A 19,429-nucleotide genomic window follows, 5' to 3' on the forward strand; every position below is an offset into this window, starting at 1 on the left:
GGTCGAACAGGCGGGGGAGACGCGTGAACAAACATGAACGCTACGTTGTGTTCGGTTTTTAGGGCAAATTTTTCTCAATTGTTCGGATTCCAATTTGTTCAAACAATGGGGCGTTCAGATATATATATATATATATGTATATGTATATATATATATATATATATGTATATGTATATATATATATATATATATATATATATATATATATGTATATATATATATATATATCTATATATATATCTATATATATGTATATATATATATATATATATATATATATATATATATATATATATATATATATATATATATATATATTGTTGCGGTATTCGCGCCCGCCGGCGTGCTGACGGCCACGTAACTCGAATCGCGGCACGCCGCCCACCGGACGGACAATCCAGTCGTGACCCTCTCGGACTAACGCCGGGAACCAGTCACGGGTGGACCTTTCGGTCTCACCGCGATCGAGCCAATCAGCCCCCGCGTGGGATAGGGTTGCTCGCCAAATTCGACCTACCTAAGTACCCACGCGGAGGGTAGACCGGGCGATCGCACCTCGCCGCAGGTCGACTTCGGACACGGGCCACTTAAGCGACCCATTCCGTACTATCAGAATAACCGAGCGGTGTTATCGTCGACCTCGACGGTTCGATTAATTATCGGGCGTATTCAGCCCACTACCAACCCTTTACGTGAAGCAAGATGAGGATTCAATGAAGGAAATGACGAAGCGAAGCGGGAAACAGTTCAACACAAAGCACATTTATTCGCGGCACATGGGAAGCACACATATACAATTCCACCAAATGCACACAGAAAAGAAAAACACAATGCAATTTACACAAAAAGCAAATGTAAAAGCGAGGACACAATGCAGAGCTAATACCGACTACCGAGCACACGGCAACACTTATACAATTCTACTTCACAGACGGCGCCGACAACACATACCCAAAACCAAGGAAAGAATACCCTCAAAGATGAGGCGGGCCTGAGGCCGAGACCGGGTCGGGCCTACCCGTCTGGTGATGAGACGCGGAGCGGCGATGGTGCCTCAACTCCGCGGGCCTCGCGGACAGTGTCTGGTAGGGGGTGGGAAAGGGGCCCCCTTGGTCGCACTATCTCAGCGCGGGGGGAAACAGGAGGGGGTTGCTGATGCTCGGGGTATAGAGGATTTTTATTGCCCCGCAACGAGCGTCTCCACCTCGGCCAGGTCGCGCTGTCGGCCTCCCTGGGGTGCAGCTCCCTGCACGACGCGAGCACCCCCTCGTCTGCCCTCGCCGCCTCTCCACAGCTCCGTCCCCTCCGTTCCGACTCCAACGCACACGACGACCAGCTCCTTCTTGCCAACTCCACCGCCCGCGAAGTCTTGACTCTCTGTTCCCTCTCGACTCTCCTACTCTCCTACTCTACTACCCTCTGGACTGACGAACACGGTCGCTTTTTATCAGCCCCGTAGCGTCGCCCTCTCATCTTTGACCCCCTCCCTTCGACCTTTCACCTCGCTCCCCATTGGTCCGAGAAAAAGTGGGCGTGAATGCTTTTTGATCCATAAATTTGCATATATCGATCGCCCTCCAACGCCCTGGGGGCGGGGCCAATTCGCCCCTCGCTCACCGATTGGACGGCAAAAAGTGGGCGTGTGTCGTTTTTGAAGCACAAAATCCGTGATTTTGTACACGCTGTTCGGCGCGCGCCCTGCACGAGTCCAACACCGGTACCCACAGGCGGCGCAAGAACGGTGGTGATGCGACGGTTGCGAGGTGTGACGTGAAGGTCGTGGCGGTTGTGGTGAAGCGGTGGTTGGTGGTGGTAACAATGGCGGTTGGTCCAAATTAAAGATAGTAAAAGAAAAACGGCTATCCTGAAGAGTCGCAGCACGCATGAATGACATGTATTCCCACTAGACAACGGGTTTGGGCCTAACTACACATGTACTTACCGAAATACCTCACCTAAGGGACCTGAATGGTGGTTTGCGAATTTGGTAACCACAACACTATATATGCATATGCACTGAATGCACCCAGCGCTGCCTGGGTTCTTTTTGAATGAATTTAATCTTCTCTAGATATGTCTGATGCGAGCACAGTATCAGTTCCCTATTGGGCCATGGCAGTCATAGGCTAAGGGGGTTGGTGAGGGGGAAACACACCCCCTTCCCCCCCACCAGCTGAGGGGCCTTGCCACATTGCCGATAACCTTCCCGGGGCCCATCCCGACATTTTTTGTTTCAGTGGTTAGCTCCTATCTTTCACCTTTCAGGAGATTAGCGCGTGCAGACAAACAAACAGACAAACAAAAACTTAAAATCATATGTTAGATATATTGTATATGGCGTTGGCCCCATGTCAATCGGCTGAAGTTGAAAAATTAACGTTACGAAATCAGGTGATGACATCATAATTCGGAAACCGGAAGTCGGAAGTACAATTCTTTTACATCGGGACACTCCCGGGTACATGTTCTGTCAGCATGTGAAGTTTGGTGAGGATCAGTCCAGAACTTTTCGCGTGCATCGGTCACAGAGAAACACACAATCAGGTGATGATGTCATAATTCGGAAACCAGAAGTCGGAAGTACAATTCTTTGACATCGGACACTCCCAGGTACATGTTCTGTCAGCATGTGAAGTTTGGTGAGGATCAGTCCAGTACTTTTCGCGTGCCTATTTCACAGAAAGACACACAGACACACAGAAACACTTTCAACTTTATATATTTATATATATATATATATATATATATATATATATATATATATATATATATATATATATATATATATATATATATATATATATATAGCCTGGTGTGTTGGCGCAGTGGTTAGGGCAGCGGCTTGGGATCCAAAAGGTCCTGAGTTCAAGCCCCGTTAGGCCACTGAATTAATACACCAGGGGGTTGACTCAGCCTGTCATCCTTCCGAGGTCGGCGAAATGAGTACCAGTGTACTGGGCCGGTGTATACCCCGGTTAAATAGGTGTACCATATCCCTGTGTCGTAAGAGGCGACCAGGGTTGCGTCAGGAAGGGCATCCAGCGTAAAACATGTGACAAATCACTATGCAGATCGGATGATCCGCTGTGGCGACCCCTAACGGGAGCAGCCGAAAGGAGAAGAAGAAGAAGAAGATATGTATATATATACATATGTATATATATATTATATATATATATATATATATATATATATATATATATATATATATATATATATATATATATATATATATATGTGTGTATATATTGTTGCGGATTCGCGTGCGGACGGCCACGTAACTCGAATCGCGGCACGTCGCCCACCGGACGGACAATCCAGTCGTTACCCTCTCGGACTAACGCCGGGAACTAGTCACGGGTGGACCTTTTGGTCTCACCGCGATCGTGCCAATCGGCCCCCGCGTGGGATAGGGTTGCTCGCCAAATTCGACCTACCTAAGTACCCACACGGAGGGTAGACCGGGCGATCGCACCTCGGCGCAGGTCGACTTCGGACACGGGCCACTTTAAGCGACCCGTTCCGTACTATCGGGATAACCGAGCGGTGTTATTCGTCGGCCTCGACGGTTCGATTAATTATCGGGCGTTTTAGCCCACGACCAACCCTTTACGTGAAGCAAGATGGAGATTCAATCGAGGAAAAGACGAAGCGAAGCGGGAAAACAGTTCAACAATAAGCACATTTATTTCCGCGATGAACGGAAAGCACACATATACAATTCCACCAAAAGCACATGTAAAAGAAGAAGACAATGCAATATTACACAAAAAGCAAATGCAACAATGCAGATCTAACCGACTACCGGGCACACGGCAACACTTATACAATTTTACTTCACAGACGGCGCCGACAACACATATTCCCAAAGCAAAAGAAAAGAGAACCACCCTCCAGGATGAGGGGGGTAGGCGGGCCTGGGGCTGAGACCGTGTCGGGCCTACCCGTCTGATGATGAGGCGCGAAGTGGCGGTGGTGCCTCAACTCCGCGGGCCTCGCGGACAGTGTCTGGTAGGGGGTGGGAAAGGGGCCCCCTTTGTCGCACTATCTCAGCGCGGGGGGGAACAGGAGGGGGTTGCTGATGCTCGGGGGAAGGAGGATATCACCCTGTCTCGGGTCCCGCGGCGAGCGTCTCCTCCTCGACCTCGGTCGCGTTGCTGGCCTCTCCCTGTGCAGCTCCCGGCACCGACGCGAGCACCCCCTCGTCCGCCTTCGCCGCCGTCACCTCTCCACAGCTCCGTCTACTCACCCTCTCCGTCTCCTCTCTTGGCTCGTCCCAACTCTTCACTCTTGACTTCTCCCACTTCTTTCCAGCTCCACCGACGACTCTCTTGAACTCCGCACAACTGAACTTTACTGACGAACGCAGCCGTTTATATAAGCCCCGTGGCTTCGCTCTTTCACCCTTGACCCTCTGCCTCCGACCCTTCACCTCTCTAACTGGCTCCCCATTGGCCCGAGGAAAAGTGGGCGTGAATGCTTTTTGATCCATGAATTTGCATATAGCGACCGCCCTCCAACGCCCTGGAGGCGGGGCCAAATCGCCCCTCGCTCACCGATTGGACGGAACAAAAGTGGGCGTGAGTCGTTTTTGATCCGTTTTTCTGCGGAAAGTCTGTGATGTTTTTGAATACGCTGCTCGGTGCGCGCCCTGCACGAGTCCAGTATCGGTGCCCACGAGTGGCGCGAGAATGGTGGGGGTGCGATGGTGGCGAGCTGTGACGGCAAAGGTCGTGGCTGTTGTTGTGAAGCGGCGTTGTGGTTGGTGGTTGTTGTTGTGAAGCGGCGTTGTGGTTGGTGGTTGTTGTTGTGAAGCGGAGTTGTTGTTGTGAAGCGGCGTTGTGGTTGGTGGTTGTTGTTGTGAAGTGGCGTTGTGGTTGGTGGTTGTTGTGTGATGGCTGTTGAGACGTGGCTGGTGGTGGTAATAATGGCGGCTGGTCCAAAATAAAGATAGTAAAAGAAAAACGGCTATCCTGAAGAGTCGCAGCCCGAGTGAATGACATTTATTCCCTTTAGACAACGGGTTTGGGCCGAACTACACATATACTTACAGAGATATCTCACCTAAGGGACCTGAATGGTGGTTTGTGAATTTCGTCAACCACAACAATATATATATATATATATATATATATATATATATATATATATATATATATATATATATATATATATATATATATATATATATATATATATATATATTCTAAGCGGAATCTAAGTCTATTCCCACCAGACTGCCCAGAATTGTAGGCCGTCGCTCACGGATAATTCCGTGACGCGGCGGGTCGCTTAACCGACCGTGGACGCCAATACCTCAACCGTGTGGCGTCAGGTCCGCCTGTCTCGAATCAAGTTACCTAATTAACCATGCGGTTTTGACTGGGGACCACGCCCTCGGTACACCTTGCCCGAACCGGATCACTCTACCGACTATAATAGAGTACTAACTCCACCAACTACCTTTCCGGATCGGATGCAGCCGAGCGGAACTGCCAAGGATGTACCGGCTGGAAGGAACGGACTATCGGGAATAAAGACCTGGCTAAACTCAGATCCAAACCATGCTGGACCAATGGATGAAAAGACAAAGACGAGCTGGGAACATTTCTACAATGATTTATTTACAATAAAGCGGGGAAAAGCATGTGGCACAGGAAAGAGGTATGGTGCGACGATTATGCAAGCAACTTACAAAAGCGGACACAGTGCAGACTTGACGCGACATTAATACAAGCAACAATCACAACAATAACGATCTTAAACAGGCTTATCTAACGGACAGGCGTCACACACAAAGAACACACACTCGGACAAAATAAACCCAATGAAAAGAAAAGGGGACTTTTTGCAGCCAGGAAGGGAGGGAGTTGAGGTCACAGTTTCTGGTACCTGAGCGTTTCGGGGGAAAAGTTGCTCCATGGTGCGGCACCTGACAAAGGTCGTGTGGTTTGGTCAACAGCCGCCCGTTTGGAGATTGTGTCTGTCAAGGAGCTTGAGTGGAGAGAACATAGTCCGAGGCGAGAAATGGAGCAGTCGACAGGACCAGGCAAGAGACCCGGTCGAGGTCGGGTGTGCGTGGATCAGTAGTCGGGCCGTCGAGGCACGACGTGGTCAGAGCCAAGCAACGGAACACCTTTACAACGACCCCGTCAATAATAACTGCAACCTTCCAATCCTTCTCCCACTCAAACGAACTCCTTTTCATCTCATACCACTCTACTCTGAGGGTTGCTTCGTATTTTATATATCACGGAGCTCGGGGGTGGAGCCATGGCGAAGCCGGCGTCATCGTTCATCCTGATTGGACCAGGCCTTCATGTGGTCCGCCTTCCTGGGTAGGGTCTCGCCAGAGGCCGGCAAGGCCCGCCCACATCACGTGTCTGGGTTTGGGAAGGTGGAAGCCGAGATGGAACTGTCACAGCAAACGTCAGGATTCTGACTTGGAAAACGAGTCTCTGGGTAGGCGCTCGTCACGCTGTGGTAAGCGAGGTGAGGGTGAGGGTGCGAGGCAAGCGAGATGAAGGTACCGTGGTTCAAATAAAAGGGGAGATAAAAAAGGGGAAAAATGATTTATAATTCTAACTAAAAGCCCATCGCAACGCACCCCCGTGTTTTCCCACTGCACACATGGAAGGGATCTATCTGCACGCATACTAATGGCATAACTGACTTGGGACACCTGTATGTTGTATGCATATGGTTCCGAGAACCGTAACACGCACGCACACACACACACACACACACACACACACACACACACACACACACACACACACACACACACACACACACACACACACACACACACACACACACACACACACACACACACACACACACACACACACACACACACACACACACACACACACACACACTGAACAAAAATATAAACGCACCAACCTAAATATCTATGTCAAGATTGCCATTATGGGAAAATGGTCAAACCGATGATATGTTTGAGCAATGGTTCCTTTGTTTTGCTCAAGACAGATGTTCCTATTGAAATTAACCACTCTGAGTGTGTGGACTCACACGTTGAGTAATCCTTCCCACGAGCACCATGGGGCTTGACAGAGTGATGGTCAGTGAGCGTGACCAGGACACAAACACTCCCTATAGCTTGCCCTATAAAAGGTTTCCCCAAAATGTGGACTGGTGCCAAATGTCAACATGCCACAGATGTCACAAATCTTGAGGGAGCGCGCCATTGGCATGCTGAATGCTGGGACGTCAGTACAGGCCGTTGCAGCACACTGCAATGTCCACCACTCCACCATTAGCCGCCTGAGAACACGCCTCAGAGAGACTGGAAGCACCGTGAACTGCCCACATGCCTGGCGACCACGTGTGACCACCGCCGGTCAGGATCGTCACATGAGGCTGCAACATCTCCGGGATCGACTCAGACCGGCCACGAGGACTGCCGATGAGACTGTCGGGCTGCATAACAGGCGCATTTCAGCCCAGACGGTGCGTAACCGCTTGAGGGAGGCCAACCTCCGACCACACCGGGGACGCGACCTCACTGCAGTCCGGCGTCAGACCCGACTGAACTGGGCCAATGTTCACTTGCGCTGGACCCTCGCACGATGGAGGAGAGTGCTGTTCACCGATGAGTCGCGGTTCCAGCTGTATCGGGCTGATGGTAGACTCCGCGTCTGGCGTCGGGCTGGGGAGCGCTACACTGACGCCAATGTCCTTCGTCGGGTGTCACGGTGGTGCCAGTGTTGTGGTGTGGGCAGGCATATGCCATGGAGAGCGCACTCGGCTTCATTTCATTGAAGGCAACTTGAACGGGCAGCGGTACAGGGACGAGATACTCAGACCCATCATCGTGCCGTTTGTGCGCCTTCACCATGTGACGTTTCAGCACGACAATGCTCGCCCCCATGTTGCCAGGATCTGCATGGACTTCCTCGGTGAGGAGGACATTGATGTCCTCGACTGGCCTCCATATTCTCCCGACATGTCGCCCATCGAGCACCTTTGGGACGTTCTTGATCGACGCGTACGACAACGTTACGCAGTCCCAGAGAACGTCCGCCAGCTCCGTGTGGCTCTCCAGGAGGAATGGGAAAACATCCCTCAGGCCACCATCGATAATCTGGTGATGTCGATGCGCCGGAGATGCACCGCTCTGCGCGACGGCAACGGTGGACACACCCGCTACTGACTGTGTGAACTCTGACAGTGACACCTCGGTTGTGTCGGCTGTTGTAGCGCAAAGACTGTCGCCAGAATTCTCAAGGAACTCTTTGAAATTTAATGCTCAATTGTCATGGATTCTATAACCAAATTGTTGTGAAGATTTAGTATTAATGAGTTCGAGGTAAAATAGTAACAATCACTTGGTGCGTTTATATTTTTGCGCTTGGTGCGTTTATATTTTTGTTCAGTGTGTGTGTATATGTATATATATATATATATATATATATATATATATATATATATATATATATATATATATATATATATATATATATATATATATATATATATATATATATATATATATATATATATATATATATATATATATATATATATATATATATATATATATATATATTGTTGCGGTCTCGCGCGACAGGCGACGGCCACGTAACTCGACCGCGGCACGCGCCCACCGGACGGACAAATCCAGTCGTGACCCTCTCGGACTAACGCCGGAACCAGTCACGGGTGGACCTTTCGGTCTCACCGCGATCGAGCCAATCAGCCCCCGCGTGGGACAGGCTTGCTCGCCAAATTCGAATCCACCTAAGTACCCACGCGGAGGGTAGACCGGCGATCGCACCTCGCCGCAGGTCGATTTCGGACACGGGCCACTTAAGCGACCCGCCCACTATCAGAATAACCGAGCGGTGTTATCGTCGACCTCGACGGTTCGATTAATTATCGGGCGTATTCAGCCCACTACCAACCCTTTACGTGAAGCAAGATGGGGGTTCAATGGGGGAAAAGACGAAGCGAAGCGGGAGAACAGTTCAACAATAAAGCACATTTATTCGCGACGAACGGAAAGCACACAAATACAATTCCACCAAATGCACACAAAAAAGAAAACACAATTCCATTTACACAAAAAGCAAACATAAAAGTGAAAATACAGTGCAGAGCTAATTCCGACTACCGAGCACACGGCAACACTTATACAATTCTACTTCACAGACGGCGCCGACAACACATACCCAAAACCAAGGAAAAGAAATACCCTCAAGAATGAGGTCGGCCTGGGGCCGAGACCTGGTCGGGCCTACCCGTCTGGTGATGAGACGCGGAGCGGCGATGGCCCCGCAACCCGCGGGCCTCGTGGACAGTGCCTGGCAGGGGGTGGGAACGGGGCCCCCTTGGTCGCACTATCTCAGCGCGGGGGGGACACAGGAGGGCGGCTGCTGATGCTCGGGGTATAGAGGATCTTTATTATCCCGCGACGAGCGTCCCACCTCGGCCAGGTCGCGCTGCCGGCCTCCCCTCGGGCGCGCAGCTCCTGCACGACGCGAGCACCCCCTCGTCCGCCCTCGCCTCTCCACAGCTCCGTCCCTCCGCTCCGACCCAACGCACACGACGAGCAGCTCCACCGCCCGCGAAGTCTTGACTCTCTGTCCGCTCTTGCTCTGCGACCTGCTCTCGGCTCTGCTGACTCTCTCCTTACTGACTCTCTCGCCCGACTTTTACGACTCCTTTGACTGACGAACACCGTCCTTTATCCCCCCCGTAACTTCGCCTTTGACCCCTCCCTTTGACCTTTCACCTCGCTCCCCATTGGCCCGAGAAAAAGTGGGCGTGGAAGGCTTTTGATCCACAAATTTGCATATATCGATCGCCCTGGGGCGGGCCACCCGCTCTCGCTCACCGATTGGACGGCAAAAAGTGGGCGTGTGTCGTTTTCGATCCGTTTTTGAAGCAGAAAATCCGTGGTTTTGTACACGCTGTTCGACGCGCGTTCTACACGAGTCCAGCATCGGTGCCCATGAGTGGCGCGAGATGACGGTGATGTGATGGTGGCGAGTTGTGACGGTAAAGGTCATGGCGGTTGTGGTGAAGCGGCGTTGTGGTTGGTGGTTGTTGTGGTTGTGATGGTGGCGATTGGTCCAAAATAAAGATAGTAAAAGAAAAACGGCTATCCTGAAGAGTCGCAGCTCGCATAAATGACATGTATTCCCACTAGACAACGGGTTTGGGCCTAACTACACATGCACTTACCGAGATACCTCACCTTAGGGACCTGAATGGTGGTTTGCGAATCTGGTAACCACAACACTACCCCCTTCCCTTTTTACAGACTCGTCCTGAGTCGTCACTTGTGTGCCATCATGTGAAGTTTTCCCTAGTACATTTTACCTACGGATCCCTGAGTGCGACATTCATGGTATTCGTGTCCCCAAAATAAATAACCTGAGGGCTGCGTAACTACCTAAACAAACTCACTCACACGGACGACTTAAATAAAATTGCCGGCGCTAAGACATACATGCCGGGGGCGCACTCATATTTACAGTACATCTTAACCTTAACTTACAAATTTTACACTAAACCATGGCCCAGGATCATTGAACTCTGCAAAAGAAAAGCAGTTAACAGGGAGCCAGGCTGCCCACATGCAGTCTCTGGCTCAAACAATGCAGGTGACAGGGAACGTGGCTGGCTACTCACACGCAGTCCAAGGCCTTCCCTTTTGAACTGAACGCAGTGAACCACAACGGTGCATGGGCTGCACAAACGTAGTCTCCGTGCCAGCTCAAGCGGCACACGCAATGAGCACAACGAATGGATGCATGAACACAAACACGGTGCACGGGCCGCCACTGCAGGCCCGTATTGTAGCTGCCAACAGGGCAGTTCTCGCAGCTTGCAAACTGTTGCCTTGATCCTGGCGCACATGGAAATGAACAGGGGGGGGCAAAGCAAAAATTGAACGGGGCTGGTGAATGTGGGCAGTGGGCATGGCATGGCAAAGGCAGCAGGCAAACACAGCCCGCAGAAGAAGGCCGCTGCAGGCAAACTCAGCCCGCAGAACCAGGCCGGCACAGGCCTCGAAGAAAAACAGCCAGCAGATGAACTGGCCGGCACAGGCCTTGCAGTAACACAGCCAGCAGATGAAGCTGGCCAGCTTTTGCCGTCAGTGGAAGTTGGTGGAGGGAGTGCGGTGGTGCTGGCCACTTGGAAGGCGGGCTCGGACCTACCTACCCGTCTCCCTCCCAACCTATCGCCTTTGCCTGTCACTGTACATACCCACTCCCTTAATTTGTCAAACCCCAATTTAGCCCCAACTTATTTTTTTGTTGTTTTTATTTTTACTCCCCCACTATAAATCGTCCCCTAACCCCCTTTATCGTCCTTGTTCGGCTAACCTATTCTGTCACCTAGCCTACTCCCAACCCCTACGTTCCCTTCCCGGAGGGGAATAAGGGAGAGCCAACGTCCTGTGCCGAGGCCCAACGAAGCCTCAGAATGGCCTCCCCAGAGTTCGGCGATCTTAACACCAAGTGGGTCCAGCGGCCCACAACGACAGCGAGGGGATGGATGGTGCGGAGGGGTACATCTCCTAATCTAACCTAACTATTTAACTGTTAAACTACCCCGGGGCTTTCAACAAGCGCCTCTCGCTTAAACTATTGGTTCTAACAACCCAGATTCCCGTCGCCTGTGTTGGTGTCCTTACAATTTCGGGCCTCGCCCCCCAATTTTCTCTCCGTGCCCTCACACGGTCTCCTGGCTGGGACACGGGCTCCCTTTGGCAGGCACGACCCTCTGCCGAATCTCCCGCTATGGCACCCCGGGCACTACACTGCCTCCGAGCCTACCAGCTCCTAACACCGGGGAGTGCCCCCATGGCACCTCCCCTGAAACGCACACGTGGCAGGCCGGCCTCCCGGGCCCCTTTCCGAGGGTCACCCGTGCCCACAACACTGCCCACGCGGCCAATGGCGCCCGGCCCCCACACCAAGCAGGCGCACCCGTGCCCACTACTCTATCCCGGCCCCCATGGCCCATGGCCTACCGCGGCCGACCAGCCTGGTGCCCGGGGTACCCACTCAGCGATACTCACCTTCGCAGCCACGCTCCCAAGCCCGTCAACAGGGCTCCTGCACCCCTCCAAATGGGTCTCGAGCCTACTTTCCCACCAACAACAAAACGACCTCCATTTTTCAATTTGACTAACCCAGCTAACTCACTCTACACTGACCCCGGGGTCCCTTGGGCGGGAGTCACTCCTTCCCCCAATCACTCATCGCACCATGCATTCCCCATTCACTCCACACACACAGACCCGCTGGCCTCACTCACTCACCAAGCACATGCTTCCACTTCACTCACCAACTCTTCAACACACACACCACTGAACTCTGCCATCCTCCTAACTACATCCCCTAACTAACTCGTGCTCCCACGTCGTCCCTTAAACTACAGCACGTTCCTTTTAACACTACGTAGCTAAACTACGTCAACTCTACACACTCAAAGTCTGTCTCTGTCTCCAAATAAATCATTTTATTTCCCAACCAAGATCTGGCTACAATCCCTCTAACTTATCCATTCCACGGACTCCATGAGGACTTACCCCTGCCCCATGAAGTCGGTCTAACTAAGCTAACCCTTCCCCCTAACTAGTTTCCATCCTGTGCCCAGGGTAAGGGGGTCTTTCACCCCTTGCCCAGGAATCCTGCACACCCGAAAGTGAGGCTTGCTTTTTTTTTTTTTCATGCGCAGCACCTGCGCGGCAACTCAGAGCTCGCGCACTTTGCACCTGCCCGTGACGTCATGCAGCTGCACGTGTTCCTCGTCCCTCCTTGGATCGGGACCATCCGGCAGAGATACCCTCCTGCCGGATTCCAACCCCACGTGCAGCCATGGCGTCACCGGGCGCATAAAAACAAGCCCCACGTTCTCGAGGGGTTCCCACGCGAACACATGTGCCTTGCCCGTTGGAGCTTAACACACACGATCGCGTGAGAACCCGTCCGGTCCAAATCCATTTACCTGCCTAAACTTTGTCCGTCCGCGGATCGGCAAATCCACCGCGTGCGTTTCCGGACCGGGACTTCACTCGCAAGCGAGCACGTGGTGGTCTCGTGGCGTTGCACAGCACGAACCGCGTGCTCACTGCTGGGCGAACCCGGCACGGTGCGCGAAACAACTACAGCCGCTACCGGCTTTCTCTCCTGTCGTCGCCGTCTGCCGCCATTCCACACGCATACCTGCGCAGCCACGACGCACACAGTCCACTCCATCACATTCACACGGGGAGACGCGGCTGCGTGCTCCCGCATGCCAACCGACATCTCCCTCTCATACCGCTCTCTCACACACACGGTCTCCCTGGCACACAGCGACCTTGCACACGGCCGTTCACTCACGCGTGCGGGGGCACTCACCCGCGGTGCCTCACTCGCACTCCGTGCCTCATCCACACACGCGGGGGCACTCACCCGCGGTACCTCACTCATACACACGGCGACACTCACACACGCGGTCTCTTCCACACAACGTCCCTCACTCATACACGCGGGGGCACTCAACCGCGGTGCCTCATTCACACACACGGCGACACTCACACACGGTGCCTCATCCACACACGGCGTGCTGGGAAGCACACACTCCGGCACCATCGCCACCACACCACTCACACACGGGGTCGCTTCCACACACGGGGACGCACTCACACCTTGCACCACACACACAGGGACAACCACACTGGGGATTTGTGTCCCCACAAGGGTCTCCGGGGCCTCTATACCCCCCAAGCTCGCCGTGCACCCGTCCACAGCACTCGTCCCCTCAACCTCGCAAAGCACGACCGAACTCACCTGGTCGTGACTCGCCTCAAGGGGGCATACTCCCTCCCCTCGTTCCTGGAGGAGGCCATCCAGGTGCTCGCACTGGGTCTCTACCCAGTCCGCCAGCTCACCCCCATTATCCTCCACTACCTCCGTGTGTGTGTGTGCGTCACTTACCCCATCTTCATCGTGTAGTCTTCCCTCTATTTTTTCTGTCTCCCGTGTCTCTGCCAACTCTTCGCCCTTTACCTCCCTTGTCTCAACTATTATTTCCGTTGTCGTCTCGTCTCACACGTTTTGGTCTCCCCATTTAATTTTTCCCTTTCGGTCATCGTCACGACCTCGCCCAACACGTTCCACGACTATTTTTTCACCCGCCTCCACCGCGGGCCTGTCAGCCGTTGCACCCCACCCAGCTCGTTTGCTCCCACACGTGAAGTCGCCATTCCCAGCTCCCTGGTCACGGCCTTCATGCCCGCCTCTGCAGGCATCGGCCCATGTTCTGCGTCTCACCCCCGTAGTTCTTTCATTTCTTCCTCATTTGCTGTGTATTCGCATCCATCGTCGTTTTCACTTCATTTGTATTTGTATCCATCTTTCGTTCATTTGTTCGTTCATGCCTTTCATTTCGTTTTTCATATTCGCTTCCATCTTCGTTTTACTTCGTCCATTTGCTTGTTCATGTTCGCAATCATCTTCGCTGTCGTTTCCGCATACATTTTTTGCCAGCATGGTGTATAGCTGGGTCATGTCGGGTGCGCTTGGGTGAGCCGTTTCGGCAGGGGTCGGGGAAGGGTTTTGGTGGAGGGGGGGAGGTGTCATACACCCGCGGTGCCGCTGCCGCACCCACCTCAGGTTCTGGGTTCAGTTGGGCGAGTCCGTGTTCCTGCACAATCAACATTTCCTGCTCCGGGGATTCCATCCTGGACCATGGATTCTACATTACTACACATATACATTTCTAATACCCCCGGCTCCCGCCGCCTTGAGACGCCATCTTGCTTCTCGTGAAGGGTTAATTTAAATCGCTCGTAATTTGGAGTGGAATCGGGGTCGCTTCTCTCACCCCTGGACCGATTCCCGTGAATTTAGCCGGAGACAGGAGAGCCTGTTTTCCTGTTCTCCGATACCAGTGCCGCGAGGAGGGCGATGAATTTGTATCGCACGACCTGACACCAGTGTTGGCGGATTTCGCGCCGCCGGCGTGCGACGGCCACGTAACCCGAATCGCGGCACGCCGCCCACCGGACGGACAATCCAGTCGTGACCCTCTCGGACTAACGCCGGGAACCAGTCACGGTGGACCTTCGGTCTCACCGCGATCGAGAATCAGCCCCCGCGTGATAGGGCTGCTCGCCAAATTCGAACTACCCAAGTACCCACGCGGAGGGTAGACCGGGCGATCGCACCTCGCCGCAGGTCGATTTCGGACACGGGCCACTTAAGCGACCTGCTCCGTACTATCAGAATAACCGAGCGGTGTTATCGTCGACCTCGACGGTTCGATTAATTATCGGGCGTATTCAGCCCACTACCAACCCTTTACGTGAAGCAAGATGGGGGTTCAATGGGGGAAAAGACGAAGCGAAGCGGGAGAACAGTTCAACAATAAAGCACATTTATTCGCGACGAACGGAAAGCACACAAATACAATTCCACCAAATGCACACAAAAAGAAAACACAATTCCATTTACACAAAAAGCAAACATAAAAGTGAAAATACAGTGCAGAGCTAATTCCGACTACCGAGCACACGGCAACACTTATACAATTCTACTTCACAGACGGCGCCGACAACACATACCCAAAACCAAGGAAAAGAAATACCTCAAGAATGAGGTAGGCCTGGGGCCGAGACCTGGTCGGGCCTACCCGTCCTGGTGATGAGACGCGGAGCGGCGATGGCCCCGCAACCCGCGGGCCTCGTGGACAGTGCCTGGCAGGGGTGGGAACGGGCCCCCTTGGTCGCACTCATCTCAGCGCGGGGGGAAACAGGAGGCTGCTGATGCTCGGGGTATAGAGGATCTTTATTGTCCCGCGACGAGCGTCCTCCACCTCGGCCAGGTCGCGCTGCCGGCCTCCCCCTCGGGCGCGCAGCTCCTGCACGACGCGAGCACCCCCTCGTCCGCCCTCGCCGCCTTTCCACAGCTCCGTCCCCTCCGTTCCGACTCCAACGCACACGACCAGCAGCTCCACCGCCCGCGAAGTCTTGCCTCTCTGTCCGGTCTTGTTTGCGACCCCTCGTTCTCGTTCTGCTGCCTCTCTCCTTACTGACTCTCTCGTTCCGACTTTTACGACTCCTTTGACTGACGAACACCGTCCTTTTATCCCCCGTAACTTCGCTTTGACCCCTCCCTTGACCTTTCACCTCGCTCCCATTGGCCCGAGAAAAAGTGGGCGTGAAGGCTTTTTGATCCACAAATTTGCATATATCGATCGCCCTGGGGGCGGGGCCAATTCGCCCCTCGCTCACCGATTGGACGGCAAAAAGTGGGCGTGTGTCGTTTTCGATCCGTTTTTGAAGCAGAAAATCCGTGGTTTTGTACACGCTGTTCGACGCGCGTTCTACACGAGTCCAGCATCGGTGCCCATGAGTGGCGCGAGATGACGGTGATGTGATGGTGGCGAGTTGTGACGGTAAAGGTCATGGCGGTTGTGGTGAAGCGGCGTTGTGGTTGGTGGTTGTTGTTGTGGTTGTGATGGTGGCGATTGGTCCAAAATAAAGATAGTAAAAGAAAAACGGCTATCCTGAAGAGTCGCAGCTCGCATAAATGACATGTATTCCCACTAGACAACGGGTTTGGGCCTAACTACACATGCACTTACCGAGATACCTCACCTAAGGGACCTGAATGGTGGTTTGCGAATCTGGTAACCACAACAATATATATATATATATATATATATATATATATATATATATATATATATATATATATATATATATATATATATATATTTCTTACAATGTTATCATTATTTTGTCATTTATATTGTAATTAGAATGCCATACTGTGGAAGGGCATATTAAGCTGCGATATGCACCTTAAAATCGTGGGCCTTTATAACATGGGAATTCTTCCAGATTTTTTTTCTAGTTAATTAGCCGAAGCAACTCAGGAGGTCATGACGATCATTTTGGTGTATCACACCATGTCAGAAAGCTCCATTGGAAACACGTACACGCACACACATACACACACCTCATCCATTTATAGTAGATACTGAAAGTCCTATTATTTATTTGGGCTTGGTCACTGGCTTTGGCACCAAAACAAATTTTTATTATGGACCCTCGACATCAAAAAAACTGCATACATCAATCAGTTTCAAATGGAGCACCTCATTACCATGAGAGCATTTAAATTGCATTAGATGTGGCAATAAATGTGATTTGTTGCTCCCGGCTTGCCGGCTCAATGGCAGGGGACGCCACGTGCATTTTACCACCTCCATCCCTACCCCGTTTGGAATCCTTTGTGGGGACGGGCAACTTGCTAGTTATGTTTAAAAGATTATTTGTTTTACCGATTTCATATTGGCAATGACAGATTAAAAGTAGTTTCCAATTATATGGGTGATTCTGTATGCTGACCGACCGTGCCAATCCGAATAATTGTGCTGCCTCCACTCTACCCCTTTTCTCTTCCAGGCATCCTCCGTTACCGCGTCGACTTCCAGGGAATGGAGTTCCAGGGCGATGATGATGAATTTAACCTGGATGACTATTAAAACTCCTGAGAAGCCGTGAATTTGCCATTTCTGGGTCACAGCGCGTGCCACCCTTGCCTGTGCTCGGACGTGACCATGATGTTAATTGCATCTTCGGCCCAATCTCTCCCCGACATAGTCTTGCACCACTACTGAGGCCCCAAGCTCTGACTTCACCCACCGTTTCAGCAAAGAATAAAAAAAAGCATAGTTGATGTGGTGACATCGACTTTGGCCATCAAGGCAATACTTGCCATTTCTTAATTATTATTATTATTATTTTTGAGTTGCCTCCACAATTTGCAATGTTCCCTGCTGCTGCATTAGCCACAATTTTGGGGAAAAGGGGGGGGGGTGTTAAGGGAGAGACATTTTGCAAATTAGCCTGGGTTTGCATCCTATCTTTGTTTTGGGAGAGGGAGGTTGTGGGGCAAGTGGAAGAAAAGCTGTGTAATTAGTCTTGACATTGCTTCGTGCATGCATGGTCCTTTTTCCTTTGGGAAGACTGCATTGCATAGCCCTTTTGAAAACCTGCAGTACATAGACTAATTTTTTTTTTAACCCACAGGCCACTGGGGGGGGGGGCTGGACGCGAAGGGCATTGTGTGCATCCAAAGCAGTGTTAGGTTGTACCTCTCAAAACAAAATTATTTGCATTGGCACAGGGGGTGATGAGGGTCGGGGTTGCCTTCTCACCATCTGTTGTAAGAATCTATTTTGTTTTTTTTTTATACTTTGAGATTTTAAACTAATTAATGAATTTTTGACACTAGTTTCCATCAAAGTTTTCAAATATTATATGCTGTTGGGCCAAGCATGTGGTTTCTACCCCGAGTCAAATTTAACAAAAATAAAAGATTTATTTCTCCACATTGTTGAAAACACCTCCAAGAGGATGTTTCTATTCCTTCCCTTTTTTTTGGTGGAATTTTTTTTTTTTTTTTCTCATAAAAACTTGTTTGATTCTCATTCAGGTTGGTTTACAATGGCCACCACACTGATGAATCGTGCTGCTTGTTTTTAACCCATAACAGAATCTCGGGACCTGATGGTGATAGTGGAGGTTCCTTTGTCCAGGAAAAGCTTCACATTAATTGGCCTTCACTCTGGTGTGCTGTCCGGTGGCCAGGGGATGGCTGGGGTAACTTCGTTGTAGCATCCATTCAAGTCCCATTGTTTGCTGACGTTAATGGGGATTCCTCATTTTCAGAGGTTAATAAATGGCTTAAATATGGTGGGATTGTGTCTGCTTTTTCTGGTTGTCTTTCTAGGAACTGCTTGTGGGATTGTGGGATGATGATTTTTTTTTTCTTCTTCTTCTGCTTTTTCTTCTGCTTCTTCTGCTTCTTCTTCTTCTTCTTCTTCTTCTCCTTGTTCTTCCCTTTTTCTTTTCTTATCCCTCAATTCTTCCTTTCTCCCCCCTTTATGCTAGTCATCCTTATCGGTATTGTATCCGATGATTTTAGAAGGCAGGTGCACACAAGTTGAAATCTTTGGTGAAGCCGAGTGTAAATCTAGTTTTCCTTTTGCTTTGAGCATATGTAATTATATAAGCAGGTTTCCTGTTTTAATTACTGCATTGACAGTACATTGATAATTTGATACTCTGACTGTATAGGGAGTGTCTTTGAAGTTACCACGCTCTGAATAAATGCTGTGGTTTGACATTTGTAGTACTGCAGCATTTTTGTGATGAACGAGCTAACTCTTGCTCATCCAGTACTATGTTCTGTGCCATTGATTCTTGGATTTTATGCTCGAGCTGGTGTAATATAATACAACACAACCATCACACCATGGTATTTCTGTATTGAATACTATTGGCTAAACCGTCTGGCAAACCCTCCTTTCTACCTTCTTAATAATCCTCTTGAAGTTCAGTCATTCAAATCTTTGGGTCTCACTATCAGCCATGATCTTTTTTTGGGCA

The 19,429-nt window shown here is 50.9% G+C and overlaps 1 protein-coding gene across 1 annotated transcript in view; it reads left to right on the plus strand.

The window, feature by feature from the left end:
• ETF1 (eukaryotic translation termination factor 1) overlaps positions 1-19,164 on the plus strand; it is a 75,449-nt gene extending 56,285 nt beyond the window's left edge. The window contains exon 10 of the mRNA XM_085848856.1: positions 17,441-19,164. Coding sequence (XP_085704982.1) covers positions 17,441-17,520 — 80 coding nt within the window. The 3' untranslated portion in view covers positions 17,521-19,164. The remainder of the gene's footprint in view (positions 1-17,440) is intronic.
• The last annotated feature ends 265 nt before the right edge of the window (positions 19,165-19,429 follow it).

Source organism: Eptatretus burgeri, chromosome 12, assembly GCF_056783735.1.
Source record: "Eptatretus burgeri isolate ZD-2024b chromosome 12, Ebu_testis_v1, whole genome shotgun sequence".
NCBI classification, from domain to species: domain Eukaryota; kingdom Metazoa; phylum Chordata; class Myxini; order Myxiniformes; family Myxinidae; genus Eptatretus; species Eptatretus burgeri.